The sequence below is a fragment of the Anoplolepis gracilipes genome, chromosome 14 (genome assembly GCF_047496725.1).
Source record: "Anoplolepis gracilipes chromosome 14, ASM4749672v1, whole genome shotgun sequence".
Taxonomy (NCBI): Eukaryota; Metazoa; Arthropoda; class Insecta; order Hymenoptera; family Formicidae; genus Anoplolepis; species Anoplolepis gracilipes.
This window is the reverse complement of record NC_132983.1, coordinates 6,945,299-6,964,613: the sequence shown is the minus strand read 5'-3', so window position 1 is coordinate 6,964,613 and position 19,315 is coordinate 6,945,299. Positions and strand designations below refer to the sequence as shown.

At 35.8% G+C, this 19,315-nt stretch overlaps 1 protein-coding gene across 2 annotated transcripts in view; it reads left to right on the top strand.

Annotated features, from left to right (window-relative positions):
* LOC140673590 (uncharacterized) overlaps window positions 1-19,315 on the top strand; it is a 41,455-nt gene that overhangs the window by 17,384 nt on the left and 4,756 nt on the right. The window contains exons 2-4 of one of the 2 annotated variants that reach the window (XM_072906635.1): window positions 7,372-7,459; window positions 16,805-17,959; window positions 18,287-18,623. In XM_072906635.1, the coding sequence (XP_072762736.1) occupies window positions 7,372-7,459; window positions 16,805-17,959; window positions 18,287-18,623 (1,580 nt within the window). The remainder of the gene's footprint in view (window positions 1-7,371; window positions 7,460-16,804; window positions 17,960-18,286; window positions 18,624-19,315) is intronic. The other variant, XM_072906636.1, reaches the window with a different exon arrangement.

Here is a 19,315-nt window from a genome sequence, read left to right as displayed (position 1 = left end):
AGACGCTAATAGCGCTAAATAGCGTGAAATAGCGTCTCCTCAAACCTAACCAATATATAAAGTGACAACACACTATTTTTATTTATTAAAATATCCAGTTATTGTGAAAATGGCCAAAGATAACACGTACAAAACCTGTTTTGTACCTCTATGTAAAAGTACAACAATTAAAACACCCAATAAATTGTTTTTCTTTGTATCTTGAGATCAAGAATAATCGAATATCGCAATACAGAAAACAAACGTTTGAAACTATTGCACTGTGACGTCACGCACTCCAACCAATCCAAATCGTTTTCTCACAATTTAAATTTTATTAAATTTTAATTTAATTTTTTAATACCTTTCTATTGATTAAAATTTAAAATTTTCTTATAAATAAATTAATAATAATATATATTTAAATTACATATATAAAAAATGTATCTTTTTTTAATGCAAACTCCCTCTTTAAAGTAAATACATTGAGAGAGAGAGAGTATTATATATTCTCTCTCGTGTGTCTTATACAACACATTGAAATGGGAACTCTGAACTCTGCGAAATTACACCGGTTTCGCGCTTGTTTTTATTGACTCGCGCATATAAATACACGTGCGTGTATACATCGTGTATGAGAGCCCCAAGCTCAAAGAGGAAGCACTTCAGGCTTGGTTGATAAGCAAGTTTAGCAATTACGGCGTGGAGAGATAACGGGTGTTGACAAACTGTCGACCAAGCGAAACTACATTTTCATGCCAGACGCACGTAAGGTTTCATTTTTCTTAAATTCGATCGCTATACGATCGCGTTATCAGTTGGAGCAAACGCGATAAGAACTTTCATCCAAAAGTTTTCGCAATACAAAATATATGCCGATAAGAATAGATTCCAAACAATTATAAATATGTTTATCATTAAACATTATACTGTGTATATATTTATAAATTTGACCGACATGTACTTTCTCTTCTTCGAAAGATGTAAAATATTTGTAAATACAATAAGCACATATTTTGTTATTTTTTTTTTTTTTTTTTTTTTTTTTAGATGAAGATAGCTATATTGTTGTGCAGATAAAATTATCAAATGTACACATAACTGTTTCAAAGTACATTTGGTTGTGTCTATTATCGAGTTGCTTCGTTAGATCGCCACACAATCAATTGCACCATTAATACGTCAATTAACCGATCATTAGATAATTAATTTTGTTAATTTTCTCGTGCGAGAATCTCTCTTGTTGCACAGACTGCTGCAAAATTGAATTATCCACCAAAATTTATTCGCACATGCAATCCACGCACTATTTGCATAAACGCCAAAAAGGAAAAAATATTCGGCGTTTACTTTCGCAATTATTTTAACACGAATCTAATCGATATGTCGCTTTCAATTCTAAGATGTCCTCATATTGCACAACTTATGCATTGAAAAAAAAAAGAAAAGTCAACAGTAATCGAGTGTCGATATTATTCCCAGTTGCAAACATTTTAATTTCGGCGTCAATCGATGTAGCTTTATTAATTCTTTCATTTCGAATTCTTTTCCCTGGAATGAGCGCGTGGGTGATGTACATCAATCAGTCAATTTTATTCAATATCTCACACTGTCGATGAAATTCATAATAACTCGAGCAATCTTGAATAAACTAGCATTGTAATTTCATGTCGGACGAATGAGGACAAAAATAAAAATAATATAACAAAAGATTTATTTTAACAACGTCTCGTTGTTATTATTCCGATGAAAATAGCAACTTAAGAGTATTGTATTTAATTATATTTGATTATCCTGAAAATGTTAAAAATTTGTTATTTTTTTCCAACACGTAGATAAGTGAATAACAAAAGTGATTAACCCTTTGAGTCACAGCGGGTCATCCAGAGACCCACCTTTTTTCGTAGTTTTTTATTGGTTTAACTATTTTTTTATCAACAAATACCGGATTTTTTGTTTCTACAGAGTCTCTAGAACATCAATGTAAAACATCAGTGTAAAAAAATATAAACAGTCATTAATTGTTAATTGCAAAAATACCATATATAAACAGACAGTCAAAATTAGTACTTTTTTACGAAAAAATGCATTTTTTACTAATCTATTATGACAATAAATACGGCAATTTTTTTATAATCTTAGTACACTCTAGAGTATTTTTCAGAATTTTTTACAATTTTCCACTATGTTGTTTTTGTTAAATCCTCCTTTTTTGATAAAAAATATATAAAAAACAATATTTTCTGTTCTAAATTGAAAGTAACAGTTGTATTCTTTTTTAAATTTTTTCTCTGAAGGTTTTTTTAGATCGCAGAATCTGAATCTAAAGGAAAAAAAATTTAATTTCCAAAATTTAATATAGGGATCCAATATGGCGGAAGTAAAATTTCGTCTGCCATATTGAATCCGCCATTTTGAATTTTGAAAATCTGACAATGAATTCGTAATAAGCAACCCCAAAAACCCTTATATACCAAATTTTATAAAATACTAACACTTAGAAAAATTCGTGACTCAGAGTTAAGATGGTTTGAAAAGATGATGCGAAAAACAAAAAGATGTGAGTTTTGTTACTATAAATGCCGTGGTAATCAGATTCATCAAATTATCAAGAGAGAAAGTTACGAACCATCAATCTCGAGCATTTTACAAATACGCACACGAGATTAAGTCAATAATCTCTCGAGCGATCGTGATCGATGCGAGATGCATATTCGCCAAGGCCGAGAGGTTTTGCCTTTTTTCCGATTCTTGTTTGTCCAGCACATGCTGCGTAGAACGTTTCGCAATGAGAATCGTCCTTAACTACTGCTCGACCATCGAAGGAAAGCGACAGTGATATCTGGACACTCAATGTGGCCAGCACGTTACTCAAGTCTAGTAAAAGAGGGTGGGTAGCGGGGCGTTACCCCCCCTCCCCCGTGCGGTATAAAATCTCCTGGTGTCGGTTTCACGAAGGGAGCGAGGTTCACGAGGTTTTACTCAAACCCTTCATATTTTTGTCGAACATATAATCATCTCGCTCGTGTAACTTGTTGTAACAACTTGAATTTTTACAGCACTTATTATAATATTAAAAGGAAGTCAATTCTTTAAATTCTTTTTTTTTTTTAAATATGCGAAATAATTAACGTGATTTAAAATAAAAATCGGGGAATAATACATTAAAGAATGTACGATGAAATATCTTGCGCTTCCAGCTCAAATCACAATAACTTTAACCCTTTTAACAGACTGATGTTGTTTTGATAATCGAGATATAATTTGACCTCGCATTGATCACAACCTCGCGTGTCGATAAATGGCGTATATAGTTTTTAAGACCGCCTCGCCTCGTCATTTAAATCACTGCCTCGTGTGTCGCGCAAATATCGCGATGAATAAAGGAACGAGAAGAAAACACTGGACGCGGCGTGAGAGGAGAAGGAAACATGCCTACATTTTTTTTTTTTTTTTTTTTTTTTTTTTACGTAGCCTGGTGACTAAAGACCGAGGAATAAGAATGTGCATGTTCGGGCCATTCGTCAGGCCCGAGAGATAACGACTTTGGCGTTCGTGAAAATGGTCCGAGGGTACAATAACCCTCGATTGGTGCACGACACACGGGACGGGATCTGACATCGAACATCGCTCCCCTTCTCATCCTCTTCTCGTTCTGCCTCAGTTATATATCTGAACGAAACGCATTCTTCGTATACATCTTGGTCGATGACGTTAGAGAACGAATAGTCACAAAGCACACGTTTCGATCTTTTGCTTCTATAATATTTAATTCTTGAAAATTATGCTGAATTTTTTTTTGCGTGTGAAAATGAAGAGAATTAAGATGGTCTTCGTGATAGCTCAGAGATTAATTTATACATTTTTTTACATATTGATATCATTATTTTTCTACCATAGATAAATGTAAAAGATGTAAGAAAACTGATTATTATTATTATTATGTGAAATTGTTGCTAAAAGATTTGTCAATACTAATTACGTCAAATTAAATATATCAAACTATTAGAAATGTTAAGAATTATCAATCTTGAGTGATATCTGGTACGACAAAATTATTCCTTTGAAGCAGAATAATTTTGATCCACAATCTTCTCTCTTAATAATTAATTTCACAAAAGAATAAAAACGGAATATTTTTCTTATCAGATATATGTATCTGAACGAAACGCATATTTCGTATACATCTTGGTCGATGACGTTAGAGAACGAATAGTCACAAAGCACACGTTTTGACCTTTTGCTTATATAATATTTAATTCTTGAGAATTATGCTGAATTTTTTTTGCGTATGAAAATGAAGAGAATTAAGATGGTCTTCGTGATAGCTCAAAGATACAGACTCGCGAAAATTGATTTCAACGGCGCTCATTGCGATCAGGATCGAATGTAAATCCGAAACCACACATATCGTTACTACATTTACATTGATGCATATGCAAAAACATTTCTCGCGCGTTACTTCAATCAAGTCGTCCGACTCGAGTATACAGGGTGTCCGCTAATTACCGCCCTACCTCTCTAGGGCAGATAGAGCAGGTCAAACTGAACATAAAATATTAATTTATAGCATATGTTGCGTTTTTAATTAATATTTTAATAATTATTGCGAAATTCGCAAAATGGTAGAGGACTTTTATGTTTAGTTTGACCTACTCTATCTAGTGTGTGTGTGTGTATACACACACAGGGTATCCCATTTTAATTCCTCCATTAAAACACATAATTATGTTAAAGTAGAAATGTGTAACTGCTAGTTGCAAATTCAAATTTTTTCTTAAAGGTAACTATGTGTTTTCTTTCCACCAATTGATTCTTCTTATTATTCTGTGTATAAAAGTATTAAGGTAAGATAATCGAGAAATGAATATTTTACGAGATATCTTGTATTTTATGTCAAAATATTGCAACTTTGAAGCCTTATAACTCGAAAAGTGTTTAATAAAAAAACATTTTATCATAGTGTTTTGGAAAGTTCTCGAGATAAGCTACAAGAATATGCAATAATATATAGGGTAACCCATTTAAAAAATTGAACATGACGTTTATGTGACTTTCAAGGTCAGACCAATGGTGTGCCATCTTATGGCCCCCCTCGAAACCAAACAATTTTTGCCTGAAACATTTTTCTCTCCCGGGCTTGGTTTTCGAGATATTCGACTGGAGGAATTAAAATGGGACACCCCGTATATATATATATATGTAATATCGTTTGCTGAGTGTTTTTAATTAATACTTTAATAATTATTGCGGAAATCGCAAAATGGTAGAGGACTTTTATGTTTAGTTTAACCTGTTCTATCAGCCCTAGAGAGGTGGGGCGGTAATTACCGGACACCCTGTATCAGAAACGCTCAGCTTTACGATATTACGGGGGGGGTTTAAATCTCCTGGGTTGGCGTTTTCTTATCGGTGTTCCTTTCTACGCGACAATCACGTTATCACGAGTTTCGTCAGTGCCAGCCACGAAATCGCCCAGAGTTTGTATGTTGTAGCTCGCGTTTTTTTCCTCGCGCGCGCGCGGAAGACACGCACCAGCGTGTGGTATCGCGACGTAATCGTATACGCGATATCGAGCGATACCGGAAGACGTATCGCGCATTATCACTATATAATCGCGCATGGCAAGAACGCCCGAGATAGCGAAGACAGCGAGTTGGAGTGAGTCGGATGACTTGAGTAAATTACTTGAACTTGGTTAATGAGGTGGTCGATAATGAATTATATTTTTAATTTTATCAAGGCGGGTAATTTTCGTTTTATTTAAGAATTATGAAAAAGAATTGTGAAATAACCAAAGAGAAGAATAGTAGTAATAGATATAATAAAAATAAATAGGTTATTATGTGGTTGGCTTGTGTTTGCGCGTTTAAATTGGATGACGTAAATTATTTTTATTATTCACTATATAATTATCTTACTGTATTAAAATTAAATAATAATTATATAACATGGAATATAATCGGGAAAGTCAGTGAAACAAAAGGAGATTCTATTTTAATTCGCGACACGCACGTGGTATAAAAAAATAATATTAAAACTTTAAACCAATTTATACGTATAACTATTACTCTATATTTTCTTTCTATTTCACGTATTGTATAATTGTTTCGATTTTGTTATCTTCAAAATAACAAGGTACCACTTATGCCTCACATTTCCGCTCATTGAGCCTCTCTAAAACGGCTTTTTATCGTGCGCGTTTATACGCGCGCGTGTTTATTTCCGTCGATTTCCGCTCTTGGTAGCGGTTGCATCAGCAACCTCGCGATAGTGCGTGCGTGCGTGCGTGCGTGCGAATTGGGTCGCGATGGACTTTGATTGCCCAGAAATACAGCGCAAAGTTCGGAAAAATGTTTGTTTCTGTTTTTTTTTTTTTTTTTTTTTTTTTTTTTTCATCGTCGCCATCTTCAGTTAATCATCCCATTTTAGGGGTTTGATTTTGATCAAATGAGAAGATAGGGGTAGTCGTGATAAATTTTCGTAGACGAGTAGAAATAATATACTTTTTCTTCGTTATCGGTTATCTGAACAATTCCAAATATGCGGAAAAATATAACTTATATTCCTCGTATTATTTATTTATAGAGAGAGTTAAAGAAAGTCGATATATAGACCGGGATGTTTATGTCGAAGCGAGACGACCCAATTCTGTCGAACTGCCTGCATACAAGTGTGTATTTTTCATCGATTGCGAATACCTTCTCTTGGCGCAGTCCGCCTATCGCTTTCTTCTTCCTTCATCCTGCCTTTTCAAGTCCTCTCGATTAACACGCTCGAATGGCTTGTATTTCGGACGTTTCTCAGAAAGCCCCAATTTTATCGCGGTACACGAATATTCACGAGTTTTGGGCCCTCTCCTGAGAGCGATCCAACGAGAGAGACAGAGAGAGAGAGAGAGAGAGAGGGCAGATGCAGCGAGAAACTCTTTCGTCAGAGGACCATAACGATTTTACGAGCGGATCGAACGTTAGGTTTCGTGTATCGCGACGACTAATTTTTCAAAGAAATTTTACTTCGGCTCTTTTATAGGCACTTTTAAAACAAGCTCGACTTCAAGTCACTGAGAAAAGCAAAATAATCATAAATATTTACTGTGCGTTTTTTTAACCAATAATAAATAGATGACTATAAAATATTTTGGGTCGAAAAAGAAATTTGCGACCAGATGTCGTTATAATAATAAAAACTCAGCTATCAACTATATTCTCTATAAAGTATATTAATTTATAATCAAAACTTTCTCTTTAAACATTTTTTCTCTCTCTTTTTCCTTTAAATATAGTGTCTATAACATATTGTGTTGATGTGCGTTACTCGATGGCCTTTTTATTTCGAAAATTTCCCACGACGATCATAAGTATAACCATCCCGTTGGTATTTTTATTTTAGGCAGCTGCGCGAAGGAACGCTCGCGGAAAATGGCCTACAGAACGACAGCCGACTCACATTGCTGCCAAGTGTGGAAACCGGACTGTTGGTAAGTTGAACTCTCGTATATTCTCTGTACTGTATACTCTCGCACGTGGGTATTAATCAAATGAACCCACTGGCAACTGGCGCGGTATAATGAGCAGTTATTGGTGCAGGTTTTATCTGCGCATGTCATCGCCGAAAGACAAACTATCGGTTCGCGCGAAAGGTGTGGTACGGTGTGTCGATTTGCTCTTCTCTCCTTTCTTTGGGATAAAGAAGAAGAAAAGTTTGATAAAATAATTTTTTCATTTATAAGTCATCCGATTAATTATTATAATAGAGAGTTTGCGTTAAAAAAAATACATTTTTTTATATATGTAATTTAAATATATATTATTATAAATTTATTTATAAGAAAATTTTAAATTTTAATCAATAGAAAGGTATTAAAAAATTAAATTAAAATTTAATAAAATTTAAATTGTGAGAAAACGATTTTGATTGGTTGGAGTGCGTGACGTCACAAGTGCAATAGTTTCAACCGTTTGTTTTCTGTATTGCGATATTCGGTCATTCTTGATCTCGAGGTACAAAGAAAAACAATTTATTGGGTGTTTTAATTGTTGTACTTTTACATAGAGATACAAAACAGGTTTTGTACGTGTTACCTTTGTCCATTTTCACAATAACTGGATATTTTAATAAATAAAAATAGTGTGTTGTCATTGTATATATTGGTTAGGGTTTGGCGAGACGCTATTTCACGCTATTTAGCGCTATTAGCGTCTCTCCGAATGCAGATATTGTACTGTGACGTCACATCGCGTTCGGGAGGACTCGGTCGTTTCCGGATTGTATTGGACAATTTCAAATAATGTAATTTTTATTATTGATTTTCTCGCTTAATTTGCATTAAAAAATTACGAAAAAAATAATTACATTTAAACCTATATATAAATTATAAAATGCAATTGTTTTTCAAAATCATGCAAACTCTCTATTATTGGAATGGAAATTTTATTTAATCACAATCGAGATGAATTTAAGCCCCGTCTGTTTCTAACTGGGATTGTTCGTTTTTTTTCTTTCTTTCTGTCGCATCCGCGATCACAACCTGGATTCTCGCGCACCACCGAGTCTCCATCCTGGAACTGTTCCTCGCTCGCGGACGATGCCGGTGACTCGGAAACTAAGAGAACGTACACGGAGGAGGCGCGCGATCCGCCGCGGACAAACGCCGTTAACTCCGGCATTCGCGTATTCGCCGGGTCACTTGGTTTCTCGGTCACGCCATATCGTTTTCGACACCTTTATCCTTTGATTCGCGAATACGTTGCGATCTTAAGCCCCTTGGCCCTTTGTGTATTTTAAGAGAAATTTTTATTCCGAAAATAAATCGATAAAAATGTCAAAATCAAAACTCACGAAATTGACTAAGCGTGTAAATTTTTTTAAACCCTATTTGAGAAATATATATATATATATTTTTTTTTCTTATCAAAAACGTATAACATTTTTAAAACAATAAATTGTATTGGGTTTCGTTTTCATTTTAAGTTTATCGAAAAGTTGACGTTTTAATGTCAATTTATGAAGAAAGAAACTATCGATTGTTTTATTAAGATTTTAAAAAATATGTTATATAATAGTGTACATATGTATTGTACATATATATTGAAATAAAATGAAAATAATAAATAATATTTTTATTATATGATAAAATGTACGACACAAATTTCAAAGAGTCGCTTGTATAATATATACGAGACATCTGGTCATGCAACGATCTGTTACAGAAATCGGAACGCGCAAACATATGACGCCCAGGCGACCATATGACTTTAGGCGATGTAACGTTTCGTAAAGTCTGGCCGAAGTAACGTAACGTAACGTAATCTAACCCGACTCTATAACCGGCCGCGATACAACGTACAGGTGTTGTTCCACACGCGGAACACCAGCCTTTAGGAAACAAGTTGTAGTAACGTCACGGAAACGACTCTCCTCCCCCCTCGTTGTGCATTTCCGCTTAAGAATTACACGACTGTAAAGGATATTGCAAAGTGAGAGACAAACTAGCAAGGCGAATAGCACTAGGCGCAAGTTTAACGCATACGGAAATACTCGAAGATGATTTTCGTGTTCTCGGAAATGAGGCGAAAAGAGAAATGTATTTAGCATTTGACATTCCGTTTAGTAAAATGATACAAATAATTTACAATGTAGTAGAAATTAATTTATTTATTTATTTATTTAAACGGGAAGAATTTCCCTTTGACACAAATATAAAAATATAGACAACAAGATTAAATTAATGCATATGTTGAAATCAAGATGAATCGGGTGATTAGAGTATATCGCGAGAGTACTATCGAAAATAGAGCTAAAGCTCTAAATAATCGGGCAGATTTTCCACGAGACGATACGGCAGTTTCACGCGAGGATCGCGTGATGTTTTCGTATATCGCAGCCCACTTCTGTGAATGAACTCCTGGTTTCGAGCGTCGAAGGGTTAAAGGGGTCGAAGGCATTACGCGAGGGAGGGACACACGGGGGTTAGGTCTTTCTCCCTTTCCCTCGAGGTCTGGAAATTGACTCCAGCGGTCCGGGCTCGAGCCGCTAGCAACAGCGCGCGCGCGCGCGCGCGGTCCTTATCCGCGGCCCCGAGACTTGTTCGCATGGCTGTCAAGGGGGACCCGGCCCTCTCGCTCGGCTCTCTCGGTCACCCGCAGTCAATTTTAAAGGCTTGTTCTATGTGTGTGCGCGCGTGCACGTGTGTGTGAATACATGTGTACGATCGAGAGCCGGGTGTGCGCCTGTGTGTACGTTATACGCGCGTCTCCTCTCTCTCTCTTTCTCTCTTGTACGCCTTTTCCCTCTCTCCTCGTCTCAGCCGTGATCGGTACATGGTATACAGGGTGTCGTGGAAAAAAGATACGGTGCATTATATAACCATTGTAATAGGGAGTTTACATGATTTTGAAAAACAATTGCATTTTATAATTTATATATAGTTTTAAATGTAATTATTTTTTTCGTAATTTTTTAATGCAAATTAAGCGAGAAAATCAATAATAAAAATTACATTATTTGAAATTGTCCAATACGATCCGGAAACGACCGGGTCCTCCCGAACGCGATGTGACGTCACAGTGCAATATCTGCATTCGGGGAGACGCTAATAGCGCCAAAAAGCGTGAAATAGTGTCTCCTCCTAACCTAACTAACATATAAAGTGACAACACACTATTTTTATTTATTAAAATATCCAGTTATTGTGAAAATGGACAAAGGTAACACGTACAAAACCTGTTTTATATTTCTATGTAAAAATACAACAATTAAAACACCCAATAAATTGTTTTTCTTTGTACCTCGAGATCAAGAATGACCGAACAGCGCAATACAGAATACAGAAAACAAACGGTTGAAACTATTGCACTGTGACGTCACGCACTCCAACCAATCAAAATCGTTTTCTCACAATTTAAATTTTATTAAATCTTAATTTAATTTTTTAATATCTTTTTATTGATTAAAATTTAAAATTTTCTTATAAATAAATTTATAATAATATACATATATTTAAATTACATATATAAAAAAATGTATTTTTTTAAATGCAAACTCCCTATTATTAATGATATCTGTTGAGGAATAGATCCTGCATCGAAATAATCTGAATAATAAATATAAATAGTTTTTTTTTTTTTTTTTTTTTTTCTTCGAGGATTGAAATAATTTCATTAAATTTGATATTTTATATTACAAACATATAGAATGTGTTTTATATAATTTATTGAATATATTTCGTTTATGAGATCAATATAGAGATATTAAAATTGATATCTAGCAGCTATTTACATATTCTCCGACACACCCTATGAATATCGTTCGTGGGAGGGTTTTACGGGAGGCAGGGGGAGGAAGGACGAGGCGAGACGCCTCTATAGGCCTCTACAGATTCACACAGCCCGATTCGGCTGCGAGAGCAGCGAGCGCCTCGCGATCGAAGAGCAACGTTTCGCAGCGTACTTTTATCTCTCGGCACGTTCCTTTTTTCCTCATCCGTTCGCTCGAGATCCGAAAGAGCGAGAGAGAGAGAGAAAACAGCCTGGCGGTTGTTCGGCTTTTCGGACTTTGTTCGGCGCCGCTTTCGCGAAATTACTCGTAAAATCATTAGACGTTGGCGAAATGGCCAGAATTCATCTTCGACGGAATTCAATTAATTTCAACGCTTCTATAAGCGAGTCTCTCATATCTTCCAGTCGTTTATCAAGTTGTTAATTTGAATTATTATTATCTGATTATTATTATTCGAATTGTTTACTAATATTATTCTTGGCAAAAGTTCAAAACCCAAACTCGTGATTAACGAGATATAATTTTTCACATCTTTATCACGCGTGTTATTACATTATATAATTTTAAACGTATGTGTTCTATATTTGTTATACGTATGTTAGTATTATTACATATACTATACACACACACAGGTGTGTTATCCTTGACATTTTAATACGCTTTTCTATATGAGTAAATAATTGTGACAGGTTATAAAAAGCCCAGAAAGCTACATTTAAATATTTTACATTTTATCAAAATGCTTTAAGCGTTACACACAAATCCATTAACTGTTAATGAAGTTTAGTAAAGTGTAGTTTTAATTATTGCAGTTGATATAAATTTTATACATGTATTTTCGAAAATAATATAAAAACTCGAAAAAAGAACTTTCACTTAAACGACCATTTCGAAGCATTGGCTCTGTCACATCCATTGTTTGACATTTTTTTTTTTTTTTTTTTTTTTTTTTTATTGACGTTTTGAAAAATATTCGATTTAAAGACGATAGACTTTTCCTGAACGCGAACGCTATTTTTTTTTATTACCTGGAAACGTTTCACTGATAATAATAATTGTTGCCGTTGTACGTATTTCTTGATCAAATATTTTATCCAGTTTCTAGATTTCCGGCGTTTTGATTTAACTGAACGGCAATCGAGATTATCGCGTTAAGGCATACACACACCCACTTTACGGTAAATTGATTTTGCGGTCAAAGATGACGATGGTAAGCCAATTGGTGTGCCCGGCTATTTCCGCCGGAAATGCACGGTCATTAATCATTATTTCACCATTGGATAAAAAAAAAATTCGACAGATTATTATTGCATTTTTTCTCTAGTCGCGCGAGTGTTTAAATAGTCTATCAAAGTTTCCTTTCATTTCTGGAATTTCAAGTGAGGCGATAAATGAATTAAAAGAGACACGCAGGCAGACGGGGGATTTAATCGAATAATTTTCATCTGAAAATGGAAAAGCAAAAAGTGAAATTATTTTCGCGAGAGAAAAAATTTTTTTTTCAAACGCAAAGTACTCGATATATGAAATACGGTTATTTCGCTTTAATACTTTTAATATCGTATGATAAAGAAAAAGAAAAAAAAAACTAAAACTTGGAGAAAACGATAACATTCGAATATCGAGTATGAGAAAATTGCTGTATACCGAGGTATTATTTTTATATCGATTTGCATCCTTTATTTATAATAGTTTAATTCCGATAACGAAAAGTCAACAAGTTCATCGTCAATTACGCGATCAACCGCGTCAGTGTTCAATCTATTTGACCCGTGTGTATCGCTTTTATTATCGCTTTCACTCATTTAGTATAGTTATAGTATCAACTTTCAAGAAGTTCTCAACGACGGAATATATACGTATGAATTTCTTCGAGTTTCTTTCTACGACTGAAGAGCTGAGAATAACAAAATGATGTAATACATTTTTTACGACAACTTGGAAAAATTATCCGACACGTAATTGAGAAAATATATATATATATGTACATTTCAATCTCAAGTTTTTATTTTATTTTTTTTTTTCCATTAAAGAGTCTGAAAGAACGAGATACAGCGCGTCTTACAATTCTTAAACGGTCCGTCACGATTGAGGAGTCTCATCCGATCAATCGTTGCGCATCGAGGAAGTTTACCGCGGGAGAAGCAGACGATCCGGGGGTACCGGGAGTGTGGACCCGATTGGTTAATCGTTTTGCAAGAGCGTTTCACCGACGAGATCGGGTTTGTTGACTCGCTCTGTTCGCAATGTACAAAAGAATGCCCGATGTCGCGACGAAGACGAAGAACGGAATCTTAATTTAAAATCTGTTATTATAAGTATGCGTATATATAAATATGTATGTAATGTCGTCAAGACATTTTAAAAAATCGAAAAAAAGATTACGGCACATATTCCAACAAACTTATTACTTTAAATCTTTTATTTAAATAAGAGGCATTTTTATTCTTTAGAGAAAGTCTAGAAAGGACTCGAGATACAGTTGAACGGAAATATTTACATGACGTGTCGATTCACGAAACACCTTATATATAACAAAGCGACAAAAGTACGTAAACGCTCGCTATCATTCCCGTTCTCCTCTGACATACTGTTGCTCGACTGATATACCGGTATCTTATCCTATAGCTGACTTGAACAAGGTTTAGTGCGACACGTGCAGCGAGATTCGACATCGGAAGCCGCACCGAGACAATCGCGGTTTCTTATATTTAAGGATGTTTAGTACTTATTTTTTAAAATATAAGAATTTAATAAAATTTGCACAGATTGTTCTGATACATGTTCGAAGACTTGTAAAAAAATCTAGAGTTGATTCCCTGAAGCAATCAAAAGTTATAAGGATTTTAATTTGCAATGAATTTACCCGTCGATATTATTATAAATATAATTATTTTGTGCATCTAATTATAAGTAAAAGTATTAATATAATTATATTTATTATAATTATTTCTGTCCTTTTTAGCCCTTAAATTTATACGATTACAGATTCTCTATCTTATAAAAAACTTGTGATCGTGTTAATTTAAGAGCTAAAATAGATAGAAATAATAATAGGAATTTATTCAAAATTTGCAAAAGTATAGTTTAAATATAAAGGAAATATTTGATCACATAATTTTGGTCAAGTACTGACTAGTTCAAAAGATATTGAATATAATTTTCTCAATTTCGTTCTATTATCCGAGATGACATATTATTTATTGTGAAAACGTGGCAACATAGCATTCAGCTGAGCCTTCTTTTGACATTTTAAATAACCTATCTTTTCATGTGAAGAAGCCTCTATATACAAACGTGTAAGCGAGAAGCGACTAGGCCTCGTATGTCAATTTGCAATTTGACCAACTTATGAAAAATTAGCATGTTGCCACATTTCTTTCTTCTCGGAGAAATGACAAATTATTAAATTTATCAAAGAAATAGTTAAAAATCTTCTATATTTTGTCATTATTCACTATTATAATTTTTATTCCGACATTTTAAATTACTCTGTACGAGTAAATTCTTTTATTTTTATAATTCAAATTGTGTGCTGTAATGTTGAAATCGAAGTACCGTCGATGATAAAAGTTTCTCATTATAATTTAAGAAACACGAAAATTCTCCGAAAAAAAGCAACAGAAGTTGGAAAATACATTTCTACACTCTAGCTAGGAATAAATAATAAGATTTTATGCAATCTTTATAATAATCATATATTAAGATATATGAGAAAAATATATATTCGTCAATTTCGACTACTTTTTGCTCCGATTGTAGGTGCTAAACATTCTTAACTTATTATTAGTGGATTAATAATTTAGAGCGTCGTGTCGCAACTAGAAAAAAATTTCACAATTTTACAATGATTCTCTTCTACATTATCGACGACCTATGAATATTGATAAAGTAAACTTTGATTGATGCAATACGGTCTCAAGATAGTCGCGCTACGCGCGAATACGATAATTTATAGTTGTTTATAAATATATTTGCGAACGCAGGATATAATACTCGATCGCTCTCTCAAAACTGCATATTACGAAGAACGTGATATGCAGGCACGCGTGAAGGTTACATTCTTTCATGTAGTGTGTTTTTACATGTTGTGTAATTTTTTGTATATTGAGTCTACGCGTGATCAGTTGCGTAGGAAAGGCAGACGTTATCTCTGTCAAAGCTCTTCCTGATTTCTTGTCGGAATTATGGCTTGAAAAAAAATATTTAATCATTTAAGCCTTTTTAATTTTCTGGTTTAAAAGCGTTTTAGAATTTTAATCTTTAGATCGGCTTGAGATTAAAATAGCTGGAAAGTTAATTAAGATAATATGGATATGAATTTGTAATGACTGTTTTGAGAATCTTAAGTGATTATAAAATGACCGTGCAGAAATAAATAAATTCTTATGTCTCTTTCAATTATGTTAAATGGAATTTCAACTAATACTGTTAATATTAATATCGAAAATATGAAGAAGATGTAAAGAAGATAATCTTCGACCAGATTTACGTTGAAGGGAAAATCTACTTCCGAAAAATAATAATTTAAAATAAGAATTAAAACCGCTTTTTTTCCCGAAACTGTAAATTCCGAATGTTAAAGGGGGATATGCTGTAACACGCTTCGAAATCAGAACTTTCCAGAAAAGGTTTGCGAATCGAATTACCGAATCCGACGATGACCGCGTCCGGCGAAAGGAAGTCCGTTAGGTGTGCGCGAGGGATGGCCTAACTGTGCTCGTCGAGGGTTTGAGCGGTTCCGCGAGGTTTCCTCTCCTCTGCAGGTCTTCTTCTCGCGCCTCTATCTCGCGACCGCGTTTTTTTTTCTCGCGCTTCATCTTACAACGTTTGGAATTTTACATATTCCTCTTTTCCTGCTCGCACAATAGTATTTATACATACTACTATTGCATATAAGACAACACAATTATACATTATAATTATATAATTATATTATGTGCGATTCTGGCACAGTGAGTTGTGCGTCTGCTTGCTGTGCCTAAGATCTCGGGTTCAAATCCGACCAGAAATTTCGAATTTTTATTCGATTTAATTTGATTGCCACCTCTCGGATAGCAATGGCAACCCACCGAAGAAAGAGTATCTTGCCACAAAACTTCCCTCTATCTAGTAGGCCGTTCGGAACCGGCAGTAAATAGTAGGTCCCTTTGACCGGCAGATAAGACGCACTCTGCGGTTGAAGTTAGAGGGATAAGCCATCCTCCGACAGGAGATGGTAACAGAGGAAAAGAGTATAGGAAGAGGTGTGTAGGGTTGTAAAAAGGTTGACATACACGACAAACCTTGAGGGGAGTCCAGATTAAACTACTTTACCAATTTTTATTATATAATTATATTGTATACGTGTTGTCTATAATCAATAAATTTTTTTTTTTTTTTTTTCAAATGATTATTATGTTATATTTTACTTATCTGGTAGAAGCAGACAATCTCATGTTAATCGACGATGAAAGTTTTTTCGATAACGACATTCTCGTTTGTTATCGCTCTTGAAATGACGACAAGGAATAATTCCTTTCTTCACGCCCGTTGTTTGTTTCAGGCACAACGGCCAGAGCAGAGTGTAATGCAGGCCTTGGAGAGTCTGAATGACTCACAGGTGAACGACTTTTTGTCCGGCAAAGCGCCGCTTAATCTGACAATGCGATTGGGCGATCACATGATGCTGATACAGCTGCAGCTGTCTACCGTAACCCCGGCTTCGCCGACTGCCAATCAAACGACGAGTTCCACCAGCAGCAACAGCGGCCACAGTTTACCCGCCAGCGGCAATGCTACGAGCAACGCGTCCAGCTTACCTAGCGGCCATGTTTCTTCCTCGTTGCAGGCCAGAAGATGTCTGGCAGCTAGATCGTCAGGAAACATTGTCAAGTCGCAAAACACTGGTGGACCGAGCGGTAGAACGTCACATTTGATCAGCAGCCTTGCCAGCGCCCTACACGCCGCCGCTGGTTACAGCAGCAACAGCAATACTCTATCTACCGCTGGAATAACCACTACCACCACCAGCCCGGTTTGCTCCAGTCGCGTTACGTCACTCTCGTCCGTCTCCGCGACGCCGATCAGCCCGATGCACTCGTCATTGTCCTCGTCGTCGTCGTCGTCGTCATCGTCCTCCAACAACTCGAGTCAGTCGCAATCCTCGCGTGGCAATCCGCACGGTGTTTCGCCCACGAGCTCCTCCAGCGCCTGTCAACCCTGCCCGCTCTATCACCACCATCATCATCATCATGGCCATCACCACGGTCACCATCATGGTCATCATCATCACCACCACCATCACCATCATCATCATCATTCGAGGAACAACAAGTCTGGTTTGCCTAATCTTTCCTCCTCAACTTCCTCTTCTTCTTCCGCCGCGGGTTCTGTCCCGATTCAGGAACAAACTACTTTGGAGCCGACGATGTCCTACGACTCGACGCCCAGAAAAAAGCTCTGCAGCGGTCACCATCATCACGGCCAGCAATCGTCATCCGTCACCTTCAATGGCATTGACGCGACGAGGAGTAGTAGTCAGCACGATGAATCGAATCCGCAAAGCCCCAGCTGCACCTCGTCGCTGATGCTGGAGCAGTCGCCACCCAAGCCTGCCACTCTCGACACCCGGGCGCTTGCTGAGGCTTCCCGGAACCTCACGCAAAAGCTGAAGCAGCTCTCCTCTGAGGTACTCACCTCGCGGGTCGACCTCGCAGAGGTATACATTGTTACCGAAGCCAGTTCCCCCCTGTGTATCATTATTCTTGATTGACGTCGCGTCGATTAAGATCCTGAGAGATGCATTATGATCGAATCCGGTCTAGAGACCTAGATGAATTAAACTGTTCGTTCTTGATGAGACGAAATTTTTCATTCGTTAATTATTGATTTTCGTTTTCGATGAATGTCTTTACTTGTATACTCTCAGGCTCTTAAAATTATCGTGTTTATAGCGTACACACTCAGTATGTCACTTTAATATTATCATTAATGTTAACGGCATACAAGTTTTACCAAATTTTTACAAAATATTTTATAAAATTAGGAGAACGCGAGACGTAGGCAAGGCGCAATAATAGAGAGTATGCATCATCACGGTAAGGGTGTCTACTCCGGCACGTTCAGCGGCACTTTGAACCCGGCCCTCCAAGACAGACACGGTCGACCAAAGCGGGACATCAGTACCATCATTCACATTTTGAATGATTTGCTCTGCGCGACACCGGCTGCATCCGCAGGCCACTACAGGCATCATCATCATAGGCATTCGCATACTCGTCAACAGTCCTCCTCGATGTCTACATCCTCTGCCAGCACAACTAATGCGGGTGGCTCGAATACATCGGTCGGGTGCCATGATTCCACACCAGGATACTCCAACGGTATGCATTTATAATATACTTTTAATACGATAATATTAAAGAAGAGATTAACAAACTTAATAGAGGCTATTCAAATTAATCATAATACTTTATAATATATTTATTCCATAAACTGTATATATTTTAAGGGGATACCGTACCGTCCTACCTTACCGATCAAAACAATTGCCTCGTTAGACATCAAAATTATTATTTTAAAAGTTTTGCAATTTGCACGTACAAAATAAGTTCACTTCGTCTAAGGAAATGCATGACAGAATATATGTAAACTTGTAGAAAATGAATTTGATGTCTAGTAAAAATAATTTTTGTCGAGTACACTGTACTGCAAAACTTTTATATTAAGCAAATACAGTTACGACATGACGCGCTAGTAGTCGATAATTTAAAACTGTAATTTTTTTTTTTTTTTTCGTTTTTAACTGAAAATTGCACACGTTCTTGCTTCGTTATTGTATGTACTTTCATCGTGGAGAAGCATTTTTCATTTTGTACAACCAAAATAATAATTTTGATGTCTAACGAAACAAGTTTTAATCGGTAAGGTAGGACGGTACGGTATCCCCTTAATAGATAAATTATTTCCAAAAATATATTACGTAATCGTAATATAAAAAAAATAAAGTAATATTTAATATTTGAAGCTATGCGCATTTCGAGAGCTCCATTAATACTAATATCGAAATAATAAA